This window comes from Nothobranchius furzeri, chromosome 10 (assembly GCF_043380555.1).
Source record: "Nothobranchius furzeri strain GRZ-AD chromosome 10, NfurGRZ-RIMD1, whole genome shotgun sequence".
Classification (NCBI taxonomy): domain Eukaryota; kingdom Metazoa; phylum Chordata; class Actinopteri; order Cyprinodontiformes; family Nothobranchiidae; genus Nothobranchius; species Nothobranchius furzeri.
Genome location: NC_091750.1, coordinates 60,028,923 through 60,054,222, shown reverse-complemented (window position 1 = coordinate 60,054,222; position 25,300 = coordinate 60,028,923). Strand labels below are relative to the sequence as shown.

The following is a 25,300-nucleotide window of genomic DNA, read 5'->3' as shown; positions in this document are numbered from 1 at the left end:
TAATAAACTCTACTCTCCTTTGGTTTCCAGGCTTCTGATGTGACATATTTATGAATCACACACATTCTGCCCTCTAGCCATGTTTATTCATGTGTGTAAATACATACGAGTGCATGCGTGCGTGTGTGTGTGTGTGAGAGAGAGATTGAGGCTGCTGTTTACGTCAGAGCTTCATTCATGAACATCCCTCCTTTTCCTCCTCCTGCTCTCCCTCTTCCTCTTTACTATAGCTGCTAAAGGATACAAGGCCCCACGTGGGGTCCTTACCCCCATTTCCAGCCAATGGCTGCTCACCATTTAACACAGCAAATACAAGCAACACGTGATGCTACACCACCACCGCCACCCTCAGCCACACACACACACCCACACACACATACCATACCACGTGTGTATGTGGACACACGCAAGGCTTAAAACAATTGCACACTTGAGTTTTCCGAGACATCTCAATCTGGCGTCCACTTTAGACACGATCCCAATGATGATGATGATGATGATGATGATGATGATGATGACGAGTCTAGAACCCTGATCGGGATGAAGGATGCGGGAAGGAAAATTGAGAGGAACTTAAACATGGATGCAAAACAACAACAGCCTCGGTCACAACTACCAGGCCGGGAAACACGAGGGAGATGAGTTGGAGAAAAGAGAGGAGGGATGAGTCAAAAGAAGACAGCAATACATAAGAATAGATATGAAAGGTAGAGAGGGTTGTTATACCCCACACACCATGACTCATCTCTAGTTTCAGCAGGAGTGTGTGCGTGTGTGTGTGTGTGTGGGGGGGGGGTGTCTGGAAACATTTAACAGGTCCCCAGATGATTAATAGATTCAAGGCGAGTTCCACCTTAAACTCCAAAATGTGCCTTAATTGTTTAATTCACATCCTTTAATAATTCTCCTAATTGGGAAGAATTGGTTTGCTTAGCAAAGAACATAAAAAAATACAACTTCCAATTAACATCTGCAACATCTGATCTGCAAAATGTCAAGTGTTGCCGTTTGCCTTGAGCTGAAAGATGCAACTCATCCAGCACAGGCACACGGACACAACGCCGACTCTGAGGAGGTAAACAACTGCCACTCCCCCTCTGCTTAAGCCAGTCAGATCTGCACAGCACGGAGCTGCAGGAGGAGGAGGGTGGTGATGGAGGCAGAGAGGAGTTGCTCTAATTCCTTGATATGTACATGTGTGAGCTTGCGTGCTCAGCCCTCCAAGGAAGAAAACAGCCTTTACCTTACTGAGGAATGAAAAAAAACTGTAAATTCCTGCACGCATGTAATGGTTCGGTGCCACCTCCACTAGGACCTCCTGCTCTCCACGCAACTTTCATCACACATCTCCCACATACACATGTGTCTAGACATGCGTGTGTGCGTCTGTGTACTCCAGCTGTCATTGAAACGAGCGTGTTTGCTGCAAATGCGCGCAGAAGGGAAAAAATAAAGCGGGCTTGAACACTTTCCAGGCTCAAACTGGGGCTTTTATAAAAAACAACGCAACATGGCCAAGTTCTCCTGGTTAGTTTTGCGCTTTATTGCACCAAACACAGATTACCTCTGTTTTGACATGCATGCATAATATCTAATATGACTGACAACCTCGCTGCAAAAGTGCGCACAGACCAAAGCTGTTGGCCTAGCTCTGACATAGCAGCTGCAAAGTGGACTTCAAAGGTACTGAACGCAACATTTCCTCTAGAATAATATCATTGCTAGCCTGTATTATTAGGAATGTTGTTTTTTACCTTGATTGCAGTCAGCTTTGGGTTCAGACGTCCTCGGTCCTGGACGGATCCCCAGAGATTAGGAGATCATCGGGAGCCAGGCACATGTAGTTGTAACAGCGGAGGGGTTTCGGACCGATTCGGTTTGCCCTCTCGGTGCCAGGCTGCTAGCAGAGCTACCAAACAGGCAGGCAGGGTGACAGGACAGTCCCTTCTCCCGTCCTCCCCTCCCCTCACCGTGCGTGTTGACAGCGCGTCAGCTCCGCCAAAAGCCGAGTTCCAGAAAAATCCGGAAAAATTCCACAACCGCCTCCTAGAAATAAAAAAAAGTGGCGTTCAGGTTGAAGTCCGTGTAAAATGCAGCCCTGCTCGTCCTCACGGTGTGGCAGGCTGCGAGGTGCGCACCGAGAACCGCTCACAGGAAAGCATGTCGCATTTTGCAAAAAAAAAAAAAAAAAGCCGAGCTGCTCTAAACGTGGAGTCAAAATCCGACTGTTTTCCTCCTCAGAGCCAACGGGAACAGGAGGAAGGGGTGGGAGAAGCTGGAGGTGGGGTAATTAAAGATAAAAAATATTTTTAAAGAGGGTGATACGTTTCCAAACGATGAGTCAGAAATAGACTGCACGCCAGTTTCGCAACGTCCCTCCTTTAGATATAAAACATCCCTCTCCGCGTCCACTTGCTCCCCGAAACGCACAGGCGCGTGTGCTCCCGCAGCCTCCTCCCTCCTCACCAACAAACACAGCAGAGGAAGAGGAGGAAAGAAAAAGGAAATCAGATCTTATCACCAGCTTGAAAACTCTTTTGGCGCCATATTTATGGCGTACTTTCAATTCAGTGTTACTGAAAGCTGCACTTCCTCCTCAGCCAAACGCGAGTTTACTGCGCCTCAGCGAGGAGAGAGGAGGCACTGAAGCTGCGTCTGCTGCTGCTGCTGCAATGTCTTCAAACGTGATAACAACTGAATAACCCTGGCTTTTTGATATAATTTAATCGTCTCGTTAAGGGACTCAATCAGAACGCCATAGATCATCACTGTTGTAATGTTTTAGGCTTAGAAATAGCCTGAAGTGCTAAAAGCAACAAATCAAAATTCATTTATTTGCTGTTTAGTATCTAAAAAATATTCTGAAATAAAATAGGGGTTCTAAAATGTGTTTATGAGTAAAGGTTGTTGCCTAAATAATTACTATGTTGTTAGCTGGACAGTGAAAAGCCTCAGTATGGAGAAATAGCTTGCCCCACTTTGGGACCCCATTGTGGGTGACTAAATTTGGGTCTTGAGATTATGTCCGCTGGACAAAACTTAATAAATCTTAAGATATATATTTATTAAAGGTAAAACTGAAAATAATGGCCATAAAAGGTCATTGGACAAATATGAAAAGTGTAATATGCTTTTGTATTCATCGTGCACTTGATTGTAACTTTATGGATTTAAAGTCAATGTCTAATTGTGAAGTTAAAATGTTTAACTCATTCACTGCCAATGATGACAAGTCGTCATTTGCATTTTTTTACTGTGTGGGCATTGGAACAAGGCCCCGCAATGTGAGAACAAACATCTCAGCTCTAAAGCTGATCTTCATCCGCGTATGTCACACATCACATGATCAGGAAGCAGAAAACCCATGTGTTAGGAGATCGTTTTGTGAGGCGAGAACCGGAAAAGTTTCTGCCGATCACAATTCAACAACGGATTATGAAAGAACGGATAAAGCTCGAAACACGCAAATTCCTCCTGATGTGAGAAGTGAGTCTCCTCTTTGTTTTGGTTGTTTTGGCGTCAACATCATCCTAGCGCGCAACGTTCTGTGACTCTTAAAAAACAGTAAAAACTGTGAGAAACGCTGGCAGCAAAGGGCTTTACCAATCAGGAAATGGCTCGCAGCGAATGTAAGAATCACTGCACATGATTGATAAGCTAATGGATAGTCTGACCTCATCCCAAACAAAAATGGAGTGCTGGTGTCTTAAAGCCATGCAGCTTTTTCTTATTTTTAAATCATTTTCTTGAGCCAGTTTGTGCTAAAATGACTAATGCCATTCAGACCCCCCATCACCCTCTGTGGTCAGAACATCACACTTGCTATTTCAGTTTTTGATGATAGATAGATAGATAGATAGATAGATAGATAGATAGATAGATAGATAGATAGATAGATAGATAGATAGATAGATAGATAGATAGATAGATAGATAGATAGATAGATAGATAGATAGATAGATAGATAGATAGATAGATAGATAGATAGATAGATAGATAGATAGATGATAGGTAGGTAGGTTGGTTGGTTGATTGATTGATTGATTGATTGATTGATTGATTGATTGATTGATTGATTGATTGATTATTGGTTATTGTCATTTTCAAGAGTGGCTTGACCAAAATAATGACAACACACCAACAATTCAAATGCAAACATGACAAGTACAGAAAAAGACACACTTGTTTAAAATGTTTGTATTTATTTGATTAGTTGAGTTTTAGGGATCCAACAACATCTTGAATTTGTTGTGCTGGACTTACAAATCATTTTGTAGATATTTCCAAATTATTTTTATCTCAAATTTTAGTGCTGTTCGCACGAACTCAGAGATCCACCCACCTGCCAACTTTGCATTACTTTTGAATTCCATCAGACATTGAGGGGGAATCCTGCAGAACTCGACCTTTATAATGAAAAATAATTTGCACGACCCACTGTGAAATGTCAAAGATTTGAATTTTTTTCAAATGGCGGCAAAACACTTTTGGTCTTAGATTCAGTCAAAGCAGCCATTAGCTTCTCAGTCATTTTGGTCATGAAAACTATTCCTCCAAACAGAGGCTGGCCAGACAGTCACTTGCAGCCTCGTCTCTGTCATTGCACCCCAGGCCACCTGTGGCAGCAATGTAGCTCGTCCCCAACAGGGTGTGAATGTGTGTGTGCATAGGTGGATGACTGATTATACTGTAAAGCATCTTGAGAGGCAGAACTCTAGAAGGCATTATATTACATTTTAGGCATTTTACCAAACTAATTTATCTTCATACCTTATTTCTTTCAGACAGTTCCAACTGCTGTGACCCATGCTGGCTCAGCCTGTGATGCCACACTGGACAGGACAGAACACAGAGGGACGCTGGAATTAAGGTCGTTCCAAAGAGAAAATAGAGGAGTTCCACTTTCTTCAAAGACACAGACCTACAGGCGCATCCACACACAGAAATGTCAGGTGTACGATTCATTTCTGCTCATTTTAGCTGTATCAAGTGTCGGCGGAGAGATGAAGAGAGCAGGAGCAAAACTGTGTGTGATGCTGTTTTGCTCAAAGTGAAATGAGGCGGTGAAGGACGCAGAGGAGGGATTTCTTTGGCAAGCATTCAAATGAAACAGCAGCATCCCACTTTTTTCTCTCTCCCCTCTGCCCCCCCCCCCTTTTTTTCACATAATGCAGGTAACTGAAGTCCCACGAGGAAACAGCCTGCTACCGTCTCTGTGGTCCTTTTAATGTGCTCTAATGCAATTTCCTGGCTGGTGGGATGCACTCGTTGTTTATTTGGAAGCATATCTATGCAGATCTGGGTCAAATGGTAATTGTGGTTGGTTTAATCTGCTAGATGCATCACATGGGTGGGGGTTTTGGTTGGAGGAGGTCAGTATTAGAAAATAATGAGTCAACAATAGCCCTTAGGAAGGCAAATATGTTATAAACAGTTAATACATACAATAAAACCCAACACAACAGCCATAATGGACAAAAACAGAACAGAAACCAGCATGACGATGAACCCTCAAGATTTAATTGGCTTGGATCATAGAAAGATTCATGCAAAGCATCGCACAACTCCAGATTAATTAAAGACAAGCCTCATTTTAATGCTGAAATCCCACATGGGTACAATAGCAACTATGGGCCAAACGACAGCACATAAATAACTATATAAAGAAACTATTTCAACACATTCTACTGATATTCATTACTGATTATTGGGATGCTAATTTTGCTGAATGAACTTGAAGATATTTTGTACTGGTTATAGGTTCAGCAAACAGGATGCGGGCAAGCTTTCCCAACCTGAGACCTTGGTTCTTGACAGGGAAAAGGTTAAGTTCTCCCATCTGGTTGAGAGTGAATCGTTGTCACAATTGGGGGAGTTCAAGAATCTTGGTGTTTGGTCTATTTTACAACAGATGGGTGAATGGATCAGGGCTTCATCTAGTGAAGGAGATCATGTCCAAGTCTTTCATGGTAAAGAAGATGATGAGGTTTTCTGCTTAGGTCCTGCCAAGTAGAGACCACAGGGCAGAGGCGGAACTTAAAGGCAATGGATGGCTGGACGATGGATGCATGGATGTATAGATGGTCGGTGGATGGATGAATAGTTGGTTGGTTGATGAATATTTAGGTGGATGGATGATGGTTGGTTTGATGGTTGATGGATATTTGTCTGGATGAATATAGGAGATCATGAGGTTTTCTGGTTAGGTCCTACTGAGTAGAGACCTCAGGACAGAGGCAGAACTTAGAGGGAATGGATGGATGATTGTTGGCTGGCTGGCTAGATGGATATGTTTGTTTGGATGAATTTCATAGATAGATGGATGGATGGTTGGTTGATGGATGTGTGGATATTTGTCTGGATGGATAAATGGTTTAATATTTGGATGGATGGATTTTTTGTATGTATGTATGGATAGTTGGTTGGTTGGATGGATGGATGGATGCATAGATGGATAAATGGTTGGATGGATGGTTGATGAATATTCGTCTTGATGGATGAATGATTATCTGAAGACAGCAATACTGTATGTGTCAGAAAAGACAACAAAAGTTGTCATTTCTCTTTGACATGGTTTGGGGAATGGGTTTAACCCAAGACATGCAGAATCACACACTCACAGATCTTATGGTAAAAAAAAATGAATCTTTATTTTAAAATGGGAACTGAAGGTGCACTGGAAAAGCCCAGTGGAGATCGAGAACGGGAGCGCAGCGTCTGAGAAGGGGAGAGCAGATACAGGTGAGTCCAGGAAGGCAAGTCTAAACTTGGTGGGTGCAGAGAATGGACTTACTGGGAGTAGGGGAGCGTAGGAATGAGGGAGGGTAGGTTGGGTACCGGGGTGAATCCAAGTGGGGTGTGCAGGAGAGGGGGCGAGAGGAGCACAGGAGAGCAGGAGAGAGGGGCCAGCCTCGAGGAATGGAGAACGGTGAGAGCTGCGTCCGGAAATCCTATGGTAGACAGGTGAGTAATCCTGAGGAGTCGCAGAAAACCAAAAACGTTCCAAAACCTGGTAACGGGTAAGCACAGGGAAAAGATCCAAAGGTTCACAAAAATTCACAGAAAACACTAGAGCACAAAATCTGAGAATTGCAAGAGGGCAGGAAACTACCAAGCTGTAGTAATCATCCAGCGTCGAGGAGTGTTCTCCATCCTCCTTTTGTAGCCAGACCCGCTGATTGCAAATCAGCTGCAGCTGGAGCCTCCCTCTCCTGAAACACACAACTCGAAGATGGAAAAATGAGAGGAGTACTCACCCCGGCACATGACACTCTTATTTATTGTGTTTATATCAACTAAAACACGTTGAGTATTTCTGTTCTAAAATTAAGCACATTTATTAGAAAAAAAGTTTTTGTTATGCTGCTATATAAACATTCAATAAAACTTAGTGGATACATAATTTACAAACAAGAACAGACAGTAAGCATCATCCAACACAATATGCTGTTAATTATAACAAGATTTACTTGATTTTCATGAGTATTCTTTCCAGAAAAAATGCAAACATGGCTGCATTCATCCACACCAGCAAAAGTTTGTATCAGATGAGTCAAATAAAATCACTGACCCATAAAAACAAGATTTAGCCCATTTAAAAAGTCAAGAAGTAAGAAAATGTCGCTGAAAAACTGGAACGATCCTAGAGAACAATCTCCCTAAAAACAGGGTTTGAAGGTTGAGTCTGTGCTTGTGTTTTCTGAGTTAATAAAAATCAAACAACTTTTTATTTTAATTTTGCTCCTCGTCACACCACTAGAGAGGGTTCATCCATTCCCGGGGGACTGATGCCGAAAGAGCTACCTGTTTTCTATTTCCCAGTTTTCTCCTGAGTAAGCATTCATTATGTGACTCATCCAAAACGGCCTTCTGCCAGAGCCAGCTGGATCCGAGTGTATTATTTCAGCATCAGTGTATATTTCAGAGGGAGAGAGGAGGCCATAAACTTAATGGGTTAGTATAAAGCAGTGTATGACTTGGAAGCCACCCAATGTATGCTGCACCCTGAAGTGCTGCTGGTGGATTTTTTAAGAGGAATTTGAGAGGAGGTCAGACTGTGTGTGCTTTATAGTCCTCTTGTCTTTCTTGGCTTTAGTCTTAAAGAAATGAAAAAGACAAGCGGACTGAGTTAAGAACCCAAAAACTCATCAAAATGCAAAAGTAGTGGGTGTAAAAGCAGTCAGTAATGTATAAAAACACTTTTAAATCAGAAATTTGAAGTAATCTTGGTCTTCTCTATGACTTAATCAGTCTTTCTACAGATAAATACCACTCAAGTTATATTTCATTTCTCTTAAAGATGCATGCATAATAAAATGAAAATGTTTTAGTCAAAGAATGTAAAAAAATAATATGATGCATAGCAAGATGTTTTAAACACCGGTTCTAAATGTTTTTGCAGCTATTTTACTTCATTTATGGTAACCAAATGAGCATCAGGTTCTTAAATGCAACAATGTATTTGAAATTTTCACAACATTTAGGAAAATATGTGATGTGCAGTTTCTTATAAAATATTACTTATTGAAAAGGGTTTTTTTTTAGGAAGAAGGCTTTTAATTGCCATATATGCAAGAAATCACAACATTATGAGATTACTTAGTGCAAAAAAGAAAGATGGATTGTTTAAAATATTTGTGTTAGTAATGCAAATAGAATAAATAAAGTATAAAAAAAACTGGCTGGCAAGTCTTAGTCCAAATGTGATCAGCAGTTGCCATTTCGCACTGCTACAACCTGGGGGAGCTACGAAAAAAAACATTCCGGAAGCGCTTCACGGAAACCGGAAATGGTTTAGTTGACTTCCTTCATTACTGAGAAAATATGTCTACGCTGGACGTAGTAGATTTTATTCAACAAAACAGAGCTTTGGCCGATCAGGTTGAAACTTTTCGGGATTATTGTGAAAATGAAAAACACTGGGAGGCCAGGAGAGAGTTTATCCTCCGGAATATTAACGACTTTAACGAGGAGCAGCGGGACCTCCTCCTGTCTCTGTCCATGGTTTGGGCCAACAACGTATTCATGGGATGTCGGTACGTAAACAACGTGCTAGCAAGGACGTCGCTAATCGTTAAACACATTTTAGTGTTTCACAAACCGATTACACTTCAGTTTCGCCACTTCACAGCTTTCCAATCGAGTACGGAACACTAAAAACTACTTAGTTTAATCAAATTACATAAGGATCTCATTAGTTAGCAATTAATTTCATAACAATGAAGAAAAATGCCTGTCCTCGTTGAGATGGCACAATACAAACTCCAGTGCGTTCCTGACACTTTATGGAATGATTTTAACATTCTTGTTATTAAAACTGAACCCATCAAAATAATGTGATTGTTGGTGAAACTGAACTAAGGTGATATCGTGGTGTTATTGTGCGCTTGAATAATCCATATTTTAAGTGCTGCCATCAATTTTTAACTTGTTTTTTTATGGTTTCCCACTGCTCAGCATCTTCAGGAAATGCTTTAGAATCATTTTACTTACAGTTCACTCGCGGTTACTGTTGTACATTGTTAAAAACTCATTGTGGTGATTGATTCACATTTCTATACATTCTGGGCTTACAATGAGTTCACACGAGTTTGAGAATCTCATTTGTTTGCTTCTTTCAGGTACAGCAAGGAGCTTCTGGAAAAAGTACAGGAAATGGCTGAGGGCATCGTGGTGGAGAACGCACCAATTTTCAAGACGAGAGATGAAATTATGAAAAAGCAGCAGGTATGTTCCTAGACACACAGACACACACGTTAACACACAAACAGAACCGGTTTAATTTGTTGTCATCTTCCATCACAGGGTCGTTGACCGGCAGTCCTATTGGACCTGTACTGATGACTCTTTCCTTTTTCATCCAACTCGACTGTTTTAAGATTTTAAAAATGTATTTTTGATAATTTTTAAGCTTTTATTTTGCCATCTGATTTTACATCTGTATCATTGTGAAAAGTCTTTGTTTCAGGTGTGTTAAGCAAAAATAAAATGGAACTTGTTTTTTTCCATAGCTTCATGTTCTTCAGGTACATCACAGGCTGGGATTAGTTAAATGCACTCAGATTACACTTAAATTTGTCATTTAAATTTGGTGAAATGCTTTAAAAAAAACAGAACAGGCATTGCAAATCAGCTGTGGCTGATGTAAGGAAACACTAAAGCAGAAATATACAAAAAAAAGACATTTGTCAAAGTCTGAAAAATGTGTTTATTATGTTTATACAGCTTATTACTTTAAGTATACATTTGTTTGATTCAAAATTTCATCACATTTCCCTTGTTTATAAGGTGAGAGACGTCACAAGCCACAATATGACCTTTACTTGTATAAGAAAGAAAATGACTTATGACTGATTATTGGGCAGGGTTAAGTCAGGACTTTATTCTCATGTCGAAGCTTTTCAGAGCAAGCTAGAAGAAAATGAGACCAATACAAGCAGAATAGCAACCCGAGCCTTCAGGGAAACATGATATCTTGAATTCAACTGCATGCAATAGCAATATTTGAGCATATTTCTGTTGAAGAAACAGAACTAAAATAAAATGTAATGACATTGGGTTTTTTTTCTTCCCCTTGTTAAAAATGGACCAAAAGCACAGAAGCTCAAATTTCACAGGCTTCAAAGAACTGGAAAGGAAGTATGTGAGAAAACAGTGATTGAGTGAAAAGTTCTACTCATTTTCAAATATAAATTTTCTTTTAGCTTCGATAAAAACCAGATTCATTGTTTTACAGAAGATGAGCAGAGCAAGACACGACCCAGAAGTGTTCTACATCCAGAACTTCTAGATGGAAATCTAAAAGATTCCAGAACCACGATGAAGCCAGTATTACTTACACAGCTGAGAAACGTCTTTAACAAGAGAACATGAAGTTTAAACCAGTTTTTGGCTGCTGGATTCATCTTATTGCGATCCGTAACATTATCCACAACCCTCTTAAATGCTCCAACTCCAGCAGGATAATCCATCTGTGCTGCTCCAGTCTGACCACGCGCAAGTCCAAACCTACAGTATCCTAAAAATAAACACACATAAACCGGAAACAAGCCAGCGACGGTTTATCAGCTATATATGTGGATGTCAACAGGAACAGCGAAGCTATGAAGCTTAAAAAAAAAAAAAACACCTTGATTAGGTTTTTAACACGTCCTTTTCCAAACCAGCGCCATTGTGAGCACTTGAGCGGGAAGTTAAGGAAATGCAGACGTCTAACTAAAAACTCAAGCTTTAAACAGACACGATTCAGATATATTACAAACTGTTAGCAATAACTTATCACACCATGCAATAAAAAGTCAATAAAAGAACAAAAATACAAGCTTGAATTACCCCCCCTCCCAAATTTCCTTAATGTGTTGGCAAGCAAGTTGACGTCTGTTTAGGTTTGGTTTTTCTTTTTAAGGTGGCACTTGAGTTTTGATATAGTTGCTGTTTTATCTTTACGAGGTAAAAAAAAAAAAAAGACATCGAATAAAAGGGATGATGAAAAAGGCGTGATGGATAGTAAGATATATTTATATTATATATATATATATTTGTGATAGAAGCTCAGCTGTCCACCCAGCTCTGCTCCACGATGGCCGTCACCCTCTTTTCGTACTCCCGCTTGTTTTCCTGGTAGAGCTGCGCAGCCTGACTGTTCGCCGGGCTGTTGGGGTTGGGCTCATCCAACAATGACTGCAGACACACAAAGAAGGACGTTAGCAAGAACAAAATGTAAATTATTTTAGCTTTGCAATGAGGACGATCTGGTGGGAAGAACCAAAAGAAAAAAGGAGAAAAGGTGACAAACCTGGATAGAAGTGAGTATGGATGACACATCATAAGTAGGGCTCCAGCGATTTTGGAGAATGTCTAAACATATACTGCCATCAGCGTAAACTGGTAGAGCCGAGGAAAAAAAAACCAAAGCTTCAGTCAGAAAAGTCACAACGTTCTACAACATTTAGTAAGACTGAAGGCAGCTTTGCACTGGGGCTGGGCAATATATTGAAAATGTATTATCGAAATTTCTGACTAATATTTTCCTCATGTCAATAAATTTGATTAAAAAAAAAATAGGTGTGTAGGTTGGCGATGGTCATGTCACTTTAAGAATCAGTATCAGATTTATTGCCATGTAGGTGAGAGGCTCATCATCTACTAGGAATTTGTTTCGGTGGAAAGGTGCAAACATACATTCAAGTCAAACTCCGGTCAGGCAGTATTTACATTAGGATACGTCAAATAAACAGAAAAGAAACATTACCAGAAAACAATCGTAAGTGTAGGAATGTGGGTGACTGGGGCATACAGCAGAGGGGCAGAAGGTGTTTTTATGGAGTGAGAAGAAGCTGTAACTCCTAGAGTCACACGACAACATGACTCAATGTATGCATGTGACAGCCCTATGTAGTTATCGTCCATTTATTGTTAGAGGTGAACTTCTCAATATATTGTGATACTGATTTTAGGCCACATCGCCCAGCCCTACTTTGCATTTATTTATAGTCATAAAAACATTGCAAAAAAAAAAATGGTGAGGAGTTTCACCCATTGCTGATGGATTTGCCCAATTGGACAACCTTAGTACCATCTTTGGCCCAGGCCATGTGCACACATAGCTGGATATTTGTAAAACCGAATATCCGCCCATATAAGGAAGTACTAGGGTACAAACCACTTTGTTTTCAGCAGAAAAATCCAGTGTATTGTGAAGCACATTCATGCCAAGCCTGTAGGTGGCAGAAGTTCCCTAAATAGTCAAAACCTTTACTGAAAAACATTGCTTGGACGTGGAACAACAAGGTGGTGGACAAACACAATCCTTAACATCGTCATTTGCCTGTGGTCTTCTTGATAGAGCAGCATATAAGGTAGTAAAAATGTTTTTGGTGCCGTTTATCTTCACTTTCATGTGGATGATGGGCCAAATGGTAAAAGAATATCTTGGTTTTTGTGGAATAAACGGCTGTGTGTGTGTGTACAGGGTCTAAAATGGCACAATGGCACTCATCAAGAATAAAATTAAAAATAAATACATTTCATCTTAAATGCACCGCCAGCTTTAACTTGTGAAGTGAACTTGGACCAAGAAAAAAGCCCGCAACATAATTGATGAGCAAACTGAAACAGGTTCAGATATTTTAACCACTACTTGTTTTTTCCTTTTAGAATATAAAATAAAAATGCAAATGTGGTTCTTAGAGTTTAATTTAGAGTTGGATTTAGAAATTCATCCCCTCTGCAGTAAGAGTGTATGACTCCTCAGTTTAACTGGTACTGGCATTATCCTGTTACACAATAACACCAATGCAATATTCAGTTTGTGTGCAGTGCTGGATGTACATTAGTATGTCTGTGTTCCTTATGCTGCATAGCAAAAGTTTTCTTTACATTTATTGTTTTTAGTGGTTGAAGGTTACAATAATAGTTTGCAGTGTGTGTTTATGTGTAATCCTATTTTTCATCTTGCTTTTCTCCAAGTACGTCAATAAAGTCTATTCTACTCTAAACAATTATCATTACAGTGGTTATTTATAGGCAGTATGACGATGTTTGGGAGGCTTTAGTGTTGATAAGACTGGCAACAAAAACAAGGAGCTACTTTTGATCTGACACGGTGGCTCATTCAATTCAATTCAAAAATATTTTATTAATCCCAGGGGGAAATTAAGAGTTTCAGTACACACAATTCTGAGATCACACATACTTACATAGACACATGACAAGAATTGGTGACTGTGGTAATTCGCAACCCGAGTCGCACTACCGTAATAGATCAAGAGGGTTTATATGAGGATAGAGTCAGGGGGAGGGAAAAAAAGGCAGTTCAGAGTTACCCTCCACAGAGAGGGTAGCTTTGCTATGCAAAAAAAAAAAAAAAAAAACACCTCAGACAGATATGTTGTGTAATGTCTGAAGTCTGTGTGCATAAGTGCCCACTAGGTGGGGAGGTGGGGTTGGGACTCTCCTCACTTCAGTGCGTGCAGCCGCATGGAGCAGCGCTCATCACCTCCGTTTGGACAGGGGAGGGAGATAATGGGTTAGAGGGCACATTGAGTCCTAGATACGGTTCCACGGCCTTCACCGGTCACAGTCCCGCCCAGGCTGGGATAGGGGGAGAGAGTTTCCATAGCGACGGCAGCATTCCACATTTCTTCTGAGGGGGGAGTTTTCACTTCAGCCTCACAGGCTCCAAGGGCACCAGATTCAGATAGGAATTGTTTTGGGTACAGACAGAGATAATTTTCTCTCTGCCTTAAGAGTTCTGTTGATCTTCAACCCCTCTAGATCCAATAATGGCGTAATTAATCTATCCCAATCCGTGCAGATCCATCAACTCTCTCCTTGATGGGATCCACCTTCTGTGCCAGAGCCTGAATCTCAGCCAAAGTTCCAAGCTTACGACTCATCTCGACAAGAGTTTGTGCGTTCACAGCTCGATGCATTCCATCCCTGAGCTCCGGGATTGAGCCAATATTCCTCGAAAGCTTGTTAATTTTCTAGTATGCCAGGTAACCGTTCAGGCCAAACTGCAGGAATCCTGACACCAAAACGACGAATATACAGACATCTTCAGAATCCTCTACAGACAGTTGAGAGAGGCATATCAGGTTCCAATGTTTCCAGGAGTCCATGATATACCCAGCTGGGTCTGTCCCAGAGGGGCATCCGGGAGCCCCGTCTCCCGTTCTCATCGTTGAAAAATTTTTGTCAATCGCATTGAGATCAAATGACCAGATCCATTTTTAATAATTTCCAGTTTCCAGAAAAAATGCAGAAAGCGCCATGCACACAAAGACGGGACAAAGAGCCTTGGGATGAGGAGGGAGGGAGAGAATTAAAAAAAAAAGCATCTGTACTCTCCAAGCCAACTAAAGCCATTCAGTGTTTGTACAAATGGAAGTACAGATGGCTTTTTTTAAAGGAAAATAATGTGGTTTAATGCATAAAGAAAACAAGAAATGGAAATACATCATTAACTTTGACATTTGGTCCAATTAATCTCAGACTGCACTCAATAAGTAAATAAAATTGTCTATAAGCTCAAATTTATTTACTCACATGGGAAAATAGGTTTTAGCAGATTCTTAAGAAACGGAGAGTTATTTTAGGTGATTGAACAATAAAAACACATTAATGCAACCCTTACACAAACAGACAGGAGGATTACTTGTAGAAATACATGTGACAATTCACATATGGCTTTCAGAGCCATTTAATTGGCAATGTAGTTTGTCCAAGTGGCGTTGCCGTAGTGTGATGTCATTGGCAGGCGCTACTCTGGTTTATGACTGATCCTTCTAAGTTGATTATGAGATGCTATCAAAGTAAAATACTTACTGTTCTTGTTTATTTAGTCTCAAGAGAAATGTATGTATTTAAAAATATTTCGTTTTTAATAAAAATGAATAACATGAAAATATCTCCTCCATGAGACACTGAATGTTAATATGGATTATTTAAATTAAATAAAAAATTGTTAGAACATTTTAAACTACCTTTGTAGTTGATAAGAACAACAGACAATCTGGATATGACACATTAATCTGGTGTTTTCTTAATGAAAGCCTCATAAATAATCTACTTTAAAGCAAATTTCTCTACAACTGATTCCCTCCATCCCCCGATTCCATGGATTAATTTCACTTCAGATTAAGAAGACATCTCCTCCACTTTGCACACTAACTTTCAACCTGATCTTATGTGGGATTTCAACATTAAACTTTTCCAAATATGGTCATTTCACCCATCTAAAGCCAGTATAATGGTACTTTATAAGAAAAGGGTCTTAATATTTCAGGCTAATTTCAAAATAATAGTATGAACCTCATCCAGGGATGTGTGCTCCATCAGAGCTCTGGAAGATACAAGTTCATGTTGGGACTCAAACACCACTTACCATTTGGGTGAAACATTCTGGAAACAAACCGAACCGTGGGGGGCTTGTTTGGGTACTCCTCTGAAAACTCTATCAGCAGCTTAAATGTTCCTACAGAGATGGGTCAGGGGGTGCAAACCAACATTGTTAGAGCATGTGAAAGACAAAAGAGGCTAAATAAAGAGAAAGAAACAATTATGTCACTATAAATATCAGCAGCTTCACTAAAAACAGCTCATCCCTCCCTGAAGCAGGTATTTAGATTCTGCAAGCTCAGACAGGAACATGGGAGGGGGGTGACTGATGAGAGAAAACAACCTGGGTCAGCAGCACACCTGACAGCTAATTAAAAGCCAAGGAAGTGTGAAAGTGTGTGTGTGTGTGTGTGTGTGTGTGTGTGTGTGTGTGTGTGTGTGTGTGTGTGTGTGTGTGTGTGTGTGTGAGAGAGAGAGAGAGACAGAGAAAAAGCTTCCAACTATAGAGAAAAAGTCTAACTCAACTTTACAGAGACGATTTTTTTTTAACACCCAGAATCAGAACAAAGGCCTTAAGGCGGATTCATGCTTCTCCGTCTGCGTCAGTGCGGAGACACGCAACGCCATTATCCGTCCTTGCGTAGGGCCCCGGCAGGCACGCAGGTACGTACGGAGTTGAGCCCACTTTTTTTAAACATCCGTCGAACGAGATGGAGAATGCAAGCGTGTGATTGGTCAGGGCACCGCTGTCGTCTATACCGCTGCCATTGCGCCCTCAAAAATATAAGAAGGGCCGAGAATAACTAGCGGCACACACGGAGAAGCTTGAAGAATACCTCGCGAAAAAACTCTAAAATATGAACGTTTAATTCCCCGTGACTGGAGGAGTGAAAAGATGTGCAGCAAGCGTTTTATTTGTGGACGGAAATGACAGGAAAAGTGGATTCAGAGGTGGCGAGCGCATGAAGAGATTGAGGAGAATGAGACAAGTTTGTCTGTGTTAAAAAGTCTCTTATATACAAAAAACACAATATAAACACACTATCTTGGATCGGATACATGACAGGATACCACAGAACAGTGCTACGCCCTCTGTTGTCCTGCCGGGGAATTGCTTTGCAACCCTCCCCAGGAGACGGAGTAGTATGAGAGCAAAATGTCTCCGTCAATCCGTGCGTGTCTGTCCCTTGCAGAGCTGATGGAGGAGCATAAACCAGGCTTTAGGCATGTATGCATAAATTATCTTTACTATGCTGCAAATAAATAGTAATTAAAAGGGGTTTCTCTTGAAATTGTGTTTTCTTTGGAAATTTTCTTGAGAATGCGTTGTTTTATTAACCTAGAAATCAAGACCAATCATAGCAGTGGCCAAAAATTTTGTTCAGCAGGTTGGTCTAGCCTCGCTCCATCGTAGCCTCAGCAGGTCTACCACTGGCTTGGCTAAAGGGAAACAGTTCGAACGACAACCGTAAGCCTCTTTTATAAAGACAATGTTGCAGATATGCCACAAAGCTGAGTCGGCATCAGGGAGCCTTAGGTTCTTTATAAGTGGTCAGGCTGTGGCGGTAATGTGGTGCAATAGTGCCCCTTTTAAAAAAAAATTACGTTATGGCGGTAAAAAGGGGGTATGGGGGTGATATTAGCCTTCCTTTTAGCTTGAACATAACTAGCTTTTTGTTGCGATAGAAGCTGCGCTCCGCAAGTTTTTTTTTTCTTTTTTGTGACGAGCTGCTCCCAAAAAGTGTCCGGTGATCTGAGCTCCAGCTCTATCAGAGAGAAGCTCTACATTGCTCCAGTTTACCATCTCAGCTGATTCCATTTAAAAAAGCTAAACTTTTGCTCGTGTTTAGTTTAATTTTCAATACCGTTGTCGGTCAGGGCTCAGAAGACGTTCTACACGTGATCATGACACCACCCTGTGTTGCACCAAGGCGTAATATCGATTCACAAGGGAATTTTGTATTTTGTGCACAAGTGTCACAAAATTCCCACCTTGCCATGCTGCCACGATGCTTACATAAGACCCACAGAGGCAGCAGCATTATGCTGATTTGCCAGCACAGTGCGTCTGATTTAAGCAGATGTGGATTCTACCCCACAGCCAGGACCAAGCTCTGTCCATGTCATGCCCAAGACTATATATTCACATTTATAGGACGACTTTCCAGGCTAGTTGTTTCATACATTTTTAGAGAAACCTTAATAAATGAACAGAAATAAAGAATTGCTGTCCATTGTGTTTTAATGTTGTGTTTGATTGTTTTAATAGGCACTAAAATCAATGCCAGAGTAGCAGTTTTAACTTGAGCGGGTATTCAGACTAAAAAAAAAAAAAACACAATTATAATTCATGTTCCATGATGTTATTATGTTAAAGGCTTTGTTCCTTTGGGGTTTATTTGCCCTTAGTTCATAAAAAATGATGTCGTTTAATGAGAGCTTAATAAAACTGTCCTTGTCCTTTTTGTTAACCTTGTTCAAGCGTGCAGAGAAGGGCTTTTGTCCACTAGTAGCAGATGCTATACTTTGTAAATCCTGGAAGCTTTAAATATAATTTAATCTTTTTGAGAAAATTTTAAAGGAAAATTCTAACTAAAAAGCAGGAATGAGAATTTTTACTTGATTCGCCTGTGTCCTGTGAAGGAGCTACTGACCGTTTACACCAGGGGTAGACAACTCCCTTCTCCGAAGGTCGGTATACGGCCTGTTTTTGTCATTTCCCTCCTCCTACACTTGATTCACTTCAGCAGCTCATCAAGCTCTGCAGAAGCCTGTTAATCACATGCTGATTAAAGTCAGGTGTGTTGAAGCAGGGAGACAATAACACAAGCTGGATACCGGCCGTCGGGGAAGATAGTCGTCTACCCCTGATTTACACATTGTGCATTAAACGAATGCATCCTTCAGCTTTAGCTTCTTTTTAAAGCTGCCACATCATTGTTAAAAAAAAATCACTAAAAGTTACAGTTTGGTTCTAACATTTGTCGTTGCATAAAAAAGACTTTCAAAATAAAAAACTGGACCTTGCAATAAACATTAACATGCACCATCCTTTTCTCCAAATATTAATTTAAAAAGTGTGTTTCTTTGTTTCAGGCCACTGTTACTAATGCATCTCCTGCACAAATTAAGTCACATTCAGAGCCGGTAAAATGAGCCTAAATATTTTGAATTTGGTAAAAATGTAAAACTTACCGTCTTCGAATGGCGTTCCCACGGGCCTGCAGAAGAAAAAGAGGAAAGGTTGATTACCAGATTCCACTAATCTGTGCTAATCCACATACTGAGCTTTCCTTTGACTTATGCTAGCATTAGAAGTGGTGCTTCAGCTCCACACACACACACACACACGTGTTTTTATGGGTTTGTGTGGACTACGTTTTCTGAGTTGTTTGTGTGGACCCTGACTTCCACTATAGCCAGAATGGTGCAAAAATTATGTTTAACTCTAGGTGGGACAACGGAAGCTTACTCTAGGATTTTGGTTGTGTGGACCGGGTAAATGTCCACACAATGGTGAATGTCCACACAATGTTGGTCTCCCGTCAGGGGTTGGTCCACACAAACCCATAAAGACAAGTACACACACACACACACACACACACACACACACACACACACACACACACACACACACACACACACACACACACACACACACACACACACACACACACACACACACACACACACACACACACACACACACACACACACACACACACACACACACACAGCTGTTTTTGTTGGTTGTTATTAAAACAGCTCTTTCTTTGAATTGGGTAATCTAATATTAAGTCTACGTTTACACAGATGTCTCTCATATGCTTTAAAATCTTGCATTCTTTCAAAAGGTGCATTCTTTGCAGCACTCATTCTCCTTTAATAATGCATCATAGAGGAATAACATCAATTTAAAAACCAGACAGTTTTCTCTCATGATGCTGCATGCTTTATGACACAATCAGAGCTTTAATCCAGTTTTTTTTTAATTAAAGGAAACAGGTGGGAATGCAAGGGCATGAGTAGGCTGCAGGATCTGTACATCACCGAGGCAGTGCACCAACAACAGGGTGGAGTTGGATTTAGAACATGACTCACCCAAAAATAACAGCGTTCCAAAGCATGATGTTGTTCTCAGATGGGGCACCGCTCACACCGGTAGGGGGATCTTCTTGAAGCCTGAGTAACAATAGGAAAAAAAATAAATGTCAGAGGAAGACAAAAGGGCAATGGACAATGGAGAAGGAGGGGTAAAAAAAGAGTGAAAAAGGCAGATAAAGTAACGATGCACAAGAATGAGAGGGAGGGAGATGAATGAGAGATCAATTGGCACCTTAGCTGCAGGATGATTATCAGTCAAAACACGAACTGCTGTAGCAACATGACAAGCAGAAAGCCAGGCTTACGGGAGCAGCTGCACACTGTCCTTCTGGCCGTCACATGCTACTTAGCAAGAGGTTTTCATTAGAGATGCTTCTGCATCGAAACCATGCACCAGGGATGTCATTTTAACAAGGTCATCACCTTCTGGATGAAATTCAAAATCTTCTTTGGACGAAACTTTGGTTCCCACAAAGAAAACATTTTTTTTACCCCGTCAGTATTTAAACCTTGCAGGAGCTGTAGATCTGCCTGCTGTTTTATTCTCAAATGTAATTGATTGTTACCTCAACACATGCTATTTATTTGACCTCATAACTCTGGAAGCTCATTCTCTATTAATGTGTGCAGCACACACTTAAACGATGATTGTAGTTTCTATCATTTTGTGCCATTAAAGGGAGACCAGGCAGTTTTGGCTTGCTTTTAGCACCCCCTAGTGTCCTAGTGTTTGTAGATCCAAAAGCCAAACCTATCCCCTCGCTGTGCGTTTGTCTTTTTAACACTTTAATCTAACAGCTGAAATGTCTCCCCAGCCTTTCTTGGTGTCTACGTCTGATCTAAAACGTACTGGAGGCAGACTGCAGCGCCAGGTATGTCAGCTAAATTTTTCCTAAGTTCAACAGACCACACCAGCAACTCTGAAGTTGCAAGTGGAATATTCTAGGCATGGGGGACTTGGTGCCCTTTCATTAACCCCCGTAAAGGGTCATTTAAAGAGCAAGTCACCCCCTACAAGAAACTTACTTCACTCTCACTTCATGTTTGAAAAATGCAACAAATGTTGTTGCTTGGCAGACCGAGAGGGCGGAGCCGCTAACAAATACACACACACAGGCTCACAACGACATTGTGACATCATAATGTATCAGCTGACATCATAGCATACCTCAGCCAATAGCGGTAGCAGATCTAAATTCAAATACAGTGCAGAATTTTTCCCTGACGACAGCACAACACTGACAGTTTTATGTAGAATATTTAAATTTTAACTAAGATGCACTGAAGTGCCAAATTATTGAATACATGTGTCTACAGCACAATTAGACACTCATTTATATAGTTTATTAGCAAAAAAAAGTTGATTTGGGGGTGACTTGCTCTTTAAGCACAAAAAGTTCCAAATGTTTCTCTTAATTGTAGATTACACATTAACAAGGCAACTGCACATAATCACCAGCAGCTATTGAAAGAAATTTCTTAATATATTACGAGAAAAAAGTTATAACAGTTTGGAAATTTAAAAAAGCATGAATCTTGGCCATCATATGGCAGCAATCTGCTCGGACTAGCCGTTAGCTCATCAGTCCTGTGATTTAAATGCTGCTTCTCTGAACAGATGCTGTTCCTGAAGCCGAATAGGTAAAGGGTGATAATTAGTTATAACTACCGCGCCAAAAGACCTTCTGTTACATCTCAAGCAATGCTAATTGACCTTAAAACAGGTTTCAAACTATGCCAAAACATCATGAAATTATCAGATTGTAGAACAACACAAAGGCTTCTCTAAACATAGACTTCAAGGTTACTAAAGTAGAATGTCATTTATAAGCCACCATTCAGTTTCTTTTGGTCAGTGTGCAGCTCAGATGTCTTAGAAACGGCTCAATGACTTAAAAACTCTCTAAGGCAGTTTGACAAATAAACTCTGTGATGTGCAGAGCTAAACAGGTTTCTGAAGTCACCATTAAAAGTATTTACCAACACCAAGTTCTAGCTGACTGAGCTTTCACTTGGCTCCTAAACAGGAAGAGTAAAATAAATAAACATAAATGCATGTGGGAGGGGTGTGTTGGGTTCATCATAAGACTTTTCATGCCTGCAATCCCACAGCTAACATAAAGGCAGGTTTTATGAGAACTTCCAGCTATAATATGAGGTGATTTATGGGTCTGGTAAAGAGCAGATCTATGTTCAAGTCCCCTGCTGCAGACAAACCCACTGCAATTAACCTCCTTTACAGTAATCTGCTGGAGAGCTTTGCTGATGGAAGAGTGCACCGCTCGATATATTAACTGGGATGGCAGATGATATGCATGTATGTGTGGTTTGTTTTGCTGGAACATGGAGTTTACTGAAAATGATGTAGATTGAATGTTTGTGTGCATCAGCCAGATCAGTAACGAGTCAACAACAAATCAGCTGAAGTGATTTGAACATCTGACCAAGATGTTTCCAGGTGGACTTCCAGGGGTCTCTGGACATATGCCACTATACCCACAACTGGCTAGAGAAATTGTAAAATACCTCCCTGGCCCAAGAAAGCCTTGGGATCCCCCCTGGAAAAGCTAAAAAGTGTCATTTAGTTTGAGCTTTCTTACAGGACTTGTTAAAAGTTGCATTTTCATTTTCAATTTCAATTTTCAGTTTGATCCAAACTACCTTAAAATAATGATGTGTATTTTCCCCATGGGGGAAGTACATACCTAAATCATTGCAAATAAGCAGTATTTTTGTGTTCAAGTAAGACCTTACCAACGGATAGCCATTAGGGTCAAAAATCCCTGGGAGCTCAACCTCCAGTAAAATGGCTAGCTCATCAGACTCCCTTTCATCACTGGCAACGAGCGGCTAGGTAAATGTGTAAAACAACAACCTTTATGAATGGTGAATGTTTTGTAACCATTTGTTACAAATCAGTAACTGCACTTTGTCCTAACGGGCTCCTGTAGATTGAAACACGGCATCTAATATGGAATCACCCAGAGACTTAGACCCGCTCCCGTGTATTTTAGACCCGATTTTTATGGTTATGCTACAAAGCCGCCAATATTTTTCAACAAATGGGCACCATTTAATTAATGTTTAACAACATTTTGATGGATATTTCCATTGATTAATGGTAAAAACTATACGTTGTCTTTTTAAATTGTCTGAAAGTGTTAATAACAACAAGGTGATGGATTTGGCTTTTACTTTTCTGAACATTATCTTTAAAAAATAAAAGATGCAAAAACACCCAGACTTGTGATCTGGTTTCCATCAGATCAAGCAGCTGTTTAGTAAACACCTGAGAGAGGCTTTCTATGCAAAGCTACCTTAGAGATTAAACAATTCAGGATGAGTAATTTCACACAATGGTGGGTTTACTCAACCAGACTGGGTGACGACCATCGGTGACGACAAACAAGACTGCTGCAGGTAGGAGCAACTGCTCTTTCCCTGCCTCAGTGTTAAAGTTTACCACCTGGGGACCAGAGCTGTGGAATAGAGTTACAGTGACATCTTATCCGCTTTGCTTCAATGGCTTTTCTCAATAGAATGTCTTGGCAGGTGTGTTTGTGTGTGTGTGTGTGTGTGTGTGTGTGTGTGTGTGTGTGTGTGTGTGTGTGTGTGTGTGTGTGTGTGTGTGTGTGTGTGTGTGTGTGTGTGTGTGTGTGTGTGTGTGTGTGTGTGTGTGGCGAATTCAAACTGTAGGAAGCCATATGGGGCAAGGCACCAGACTGCAGATGGAGGGATCTACAAGAACATAATCTTTGTTTCGTTAGGACTGTGTGTCTGATGGAAATGGAAGAAAAGGTATGACTGGCATGAATCTCTCAAGCAAAACCTTGGGGTATTCCCTGATCAATAAAAAAATGTAGAGGACAAGCAAATCGAAACCAAGATGCAAAACGTTTAAAAGGTTTGTCTCTTTAAAATGATTAACACGCAAACCGAGAGGAACAATAATCAGATCCAGACAATAACAACCAATAATAATAAAAACCTCACTTGTCTAATAACCTTTCACCTCAAATGTCCAGAATAAATCAGACTTATTTAAGCAACTCCAACCATTTAAATAAACACTGATGGTATTTCCAGGACAAGTTGTACTGCTGCATAAAGCAAAATTATGTTTTTCATATTCGGACACAATTCTCTGCCAACTTTCCTGTCCTACATAGTTAATACTGTAAATAATTATTATTCCAAGATAAGTCTGGCACCGACTGTTTGTGTCAGGCAGGCAGGAGCTAAAGCTAAGCTAACGCGCAGCTAACTAGCGGCTTCATCCGCTACACACACACACACACACACACACACACACACACACACACACACACACACACACACACACACACACACACACACACACACACACACACACAAGCCGAACAAGTGTCTTTTAAAACGCTTCTGTACCTTTTAAAATCTCTCATAAGCCGTCTCCTCGCCGGTGTGGACATTACTTGAAGGGTGTAAAAAGAATAGGAAAAGCTAAACTAGACGTAGAAAACAAATACACCCCAAAATCCGGCGTTTCTTCCGCTTGCAGCTCTTTTCTTCTTCTCCCAAAACAACTGGCTAGCTAGCTATTTATGGTGACGTCGGCTGATTGCAGAGCTGTGGCCGACGGTGGTACAGCTCCAGCCTCCTCACCACTGAGACAAGTCCAGGAAATATCCATGTTTTATCATCAAACTTCAAATTAAAAGAATATTTATTTTGGTACTTTTTACGATATTCAACAAACATGTAACACTGGAAGCTAGCATATAAGCTAATAATAACAACAATAACATTTGTAATATTGTATTTTTTCTTTCTTATTACACAAACATTCTTGTTACACAACAACCCAAATGTCAGTTAATGTCAAGTTTATTTATAACACATTGATAAACTATTTTATTTCTTTATGATGAAATGATTATGACAAAATACCCAAAAAGTTATAAAATCTGGAAATATGCGTGAAAATCCAAATAACTCAAATTATCTGGCGCTACTAGACATAAAGTTTTAAATACGTAAACACGTTTTTATTTAAATACGTATTTTAGGACTATATCACAATATATTTTGCATCAAAATAGCATATAACACGTTGGATAGCACTGATCAGATCTTTATCAGAATATAAAGAACAATTCATATTAAATTAGTCAGTGGAATACAAAATGTTTTTGAGAAATCCAATCTGATAATGAAGAAAATATGAATATAATAGCAAAACATTTTAATTGTCAACACTTTGCCTTTTACAATCTCAAAGTGCTAAGCAATCATGAAAATCATAAAGCAACCATAAAATAAATATAACATAATCAGCTAAACGAATTGTTATTTTTGTTATTATAATTTTTTCATT

General features: G+C 40.2%; 3 protein-coding genes across 3 annotated transcripts in view; 1 reads left to right on the top strand and 2 right to left on the bottom strand.

Moving 5' to 3' along the window:
- Window positions 1-1,988, bottom strand: part of jade2 (jade family PHD finger 2) — a 265,323-nt gene extending 263,335 nt beyond the window's left edge. Inside the window, exon 1 of the mRNA XM_015961491.3 lies at window positions 1,755-1,988. The gene's annotated coding sequence lies outside the window, so the exon portion shown is untranslated. The remainder of the gene's footprint in view (window positions 1-1,754) is intronic.
- A 6,778-nt stretch (window positions 1,989-8,766) lies between these two features.
- On the top strand, window positions 8,767-10,005 carry cdkn2aipnl (CDKN2A interacting protein N-terminal like). The gene is made up of 3 exons (XM_015961490.3): window positions 8,767-9,035; window positions 9,621-9,726; window positions 9,805-10,005. The coding sequence occupies exons 1-3, from the start codon at window positions 8,824-8,826 to the stop codon at window positions 9,811-9,813; spliced, it is 327 nt and encodes a 108-aa protein (XP_015816976.1). The 5' UTR covers window positions 8,767-8,823; the 3' UTR covers window positions 9,814-10,005.
- Window positions 10,006-11,431: 1,426 nt separating this feature from the next.
- Window positions 11,432-24,577, bottom strand: ube2b (ubiquitin-conjugating enzyme E2B (RAD6 homolog)). The gene is made up of 6 exons (XM_015961489.3): window positions 24,352-24,577; window positions 19,942-20,022; window positions 19,036-19,061; window positions 15,887-15,976; window positions 11,795-11,883; window positions 11,432-11,679 (listed from the first exon to the last, which is right to left on the bottom strand). The coding sequence occupies exons 1-6, from the start codon at window positions 24,393-24,395 to the stop codon at window positions 11,551-11,553; spliced, it is 459 nt and encodes a 152-aa protein (XP_015816975.1). The 5' UTR covers window positions 24,396-24,577; the 3' UTR covers window positions 11,432-11,550.
- Between the last annotated feature and the right edge of the window lie 723 nt (window positions 24,578-25,300).

Excerpts from the sequence above, each read along its gene's own strand:
- cdkn2aipnl (XM_015961490.3), top strand. The coding sequence starts at position 8,824 with ATGTCTACGCTGGACGTAGTAGATTTTATTCAACAAAACAGAGCTTTG. Across the intron at positions 9,036-9,620 it reads AACGTATTCATGGGATGTCG|GTACAGCAAGGAGCTTCTGG; the intron begins GTACGTAAACAA and ends TGCTTCTTTCAG.
- ube2b (XM_015961489.3), bottom strand. The coding sequence starts at position 24,395 with ATGTCCACACCGGCGAGGAGACGGCTTATGAGAGATTTTAAAAG. Across the intron at positions 15,977-19,035 it reads GGGAACGCCATTCGAAGACG|GAACATTTAAGCTGCTGATA; the intron begins GTAAGTTTTACA and ends CCATCTCTGTAG. Across the intron at positions 11,884-15,886 it reads CAGAATGTTTCACCCAAATG|TTTACGCTGATGGCAGTATA; the intron begins GTAAGTGGTGTT and ends CGGCTCTACCAG.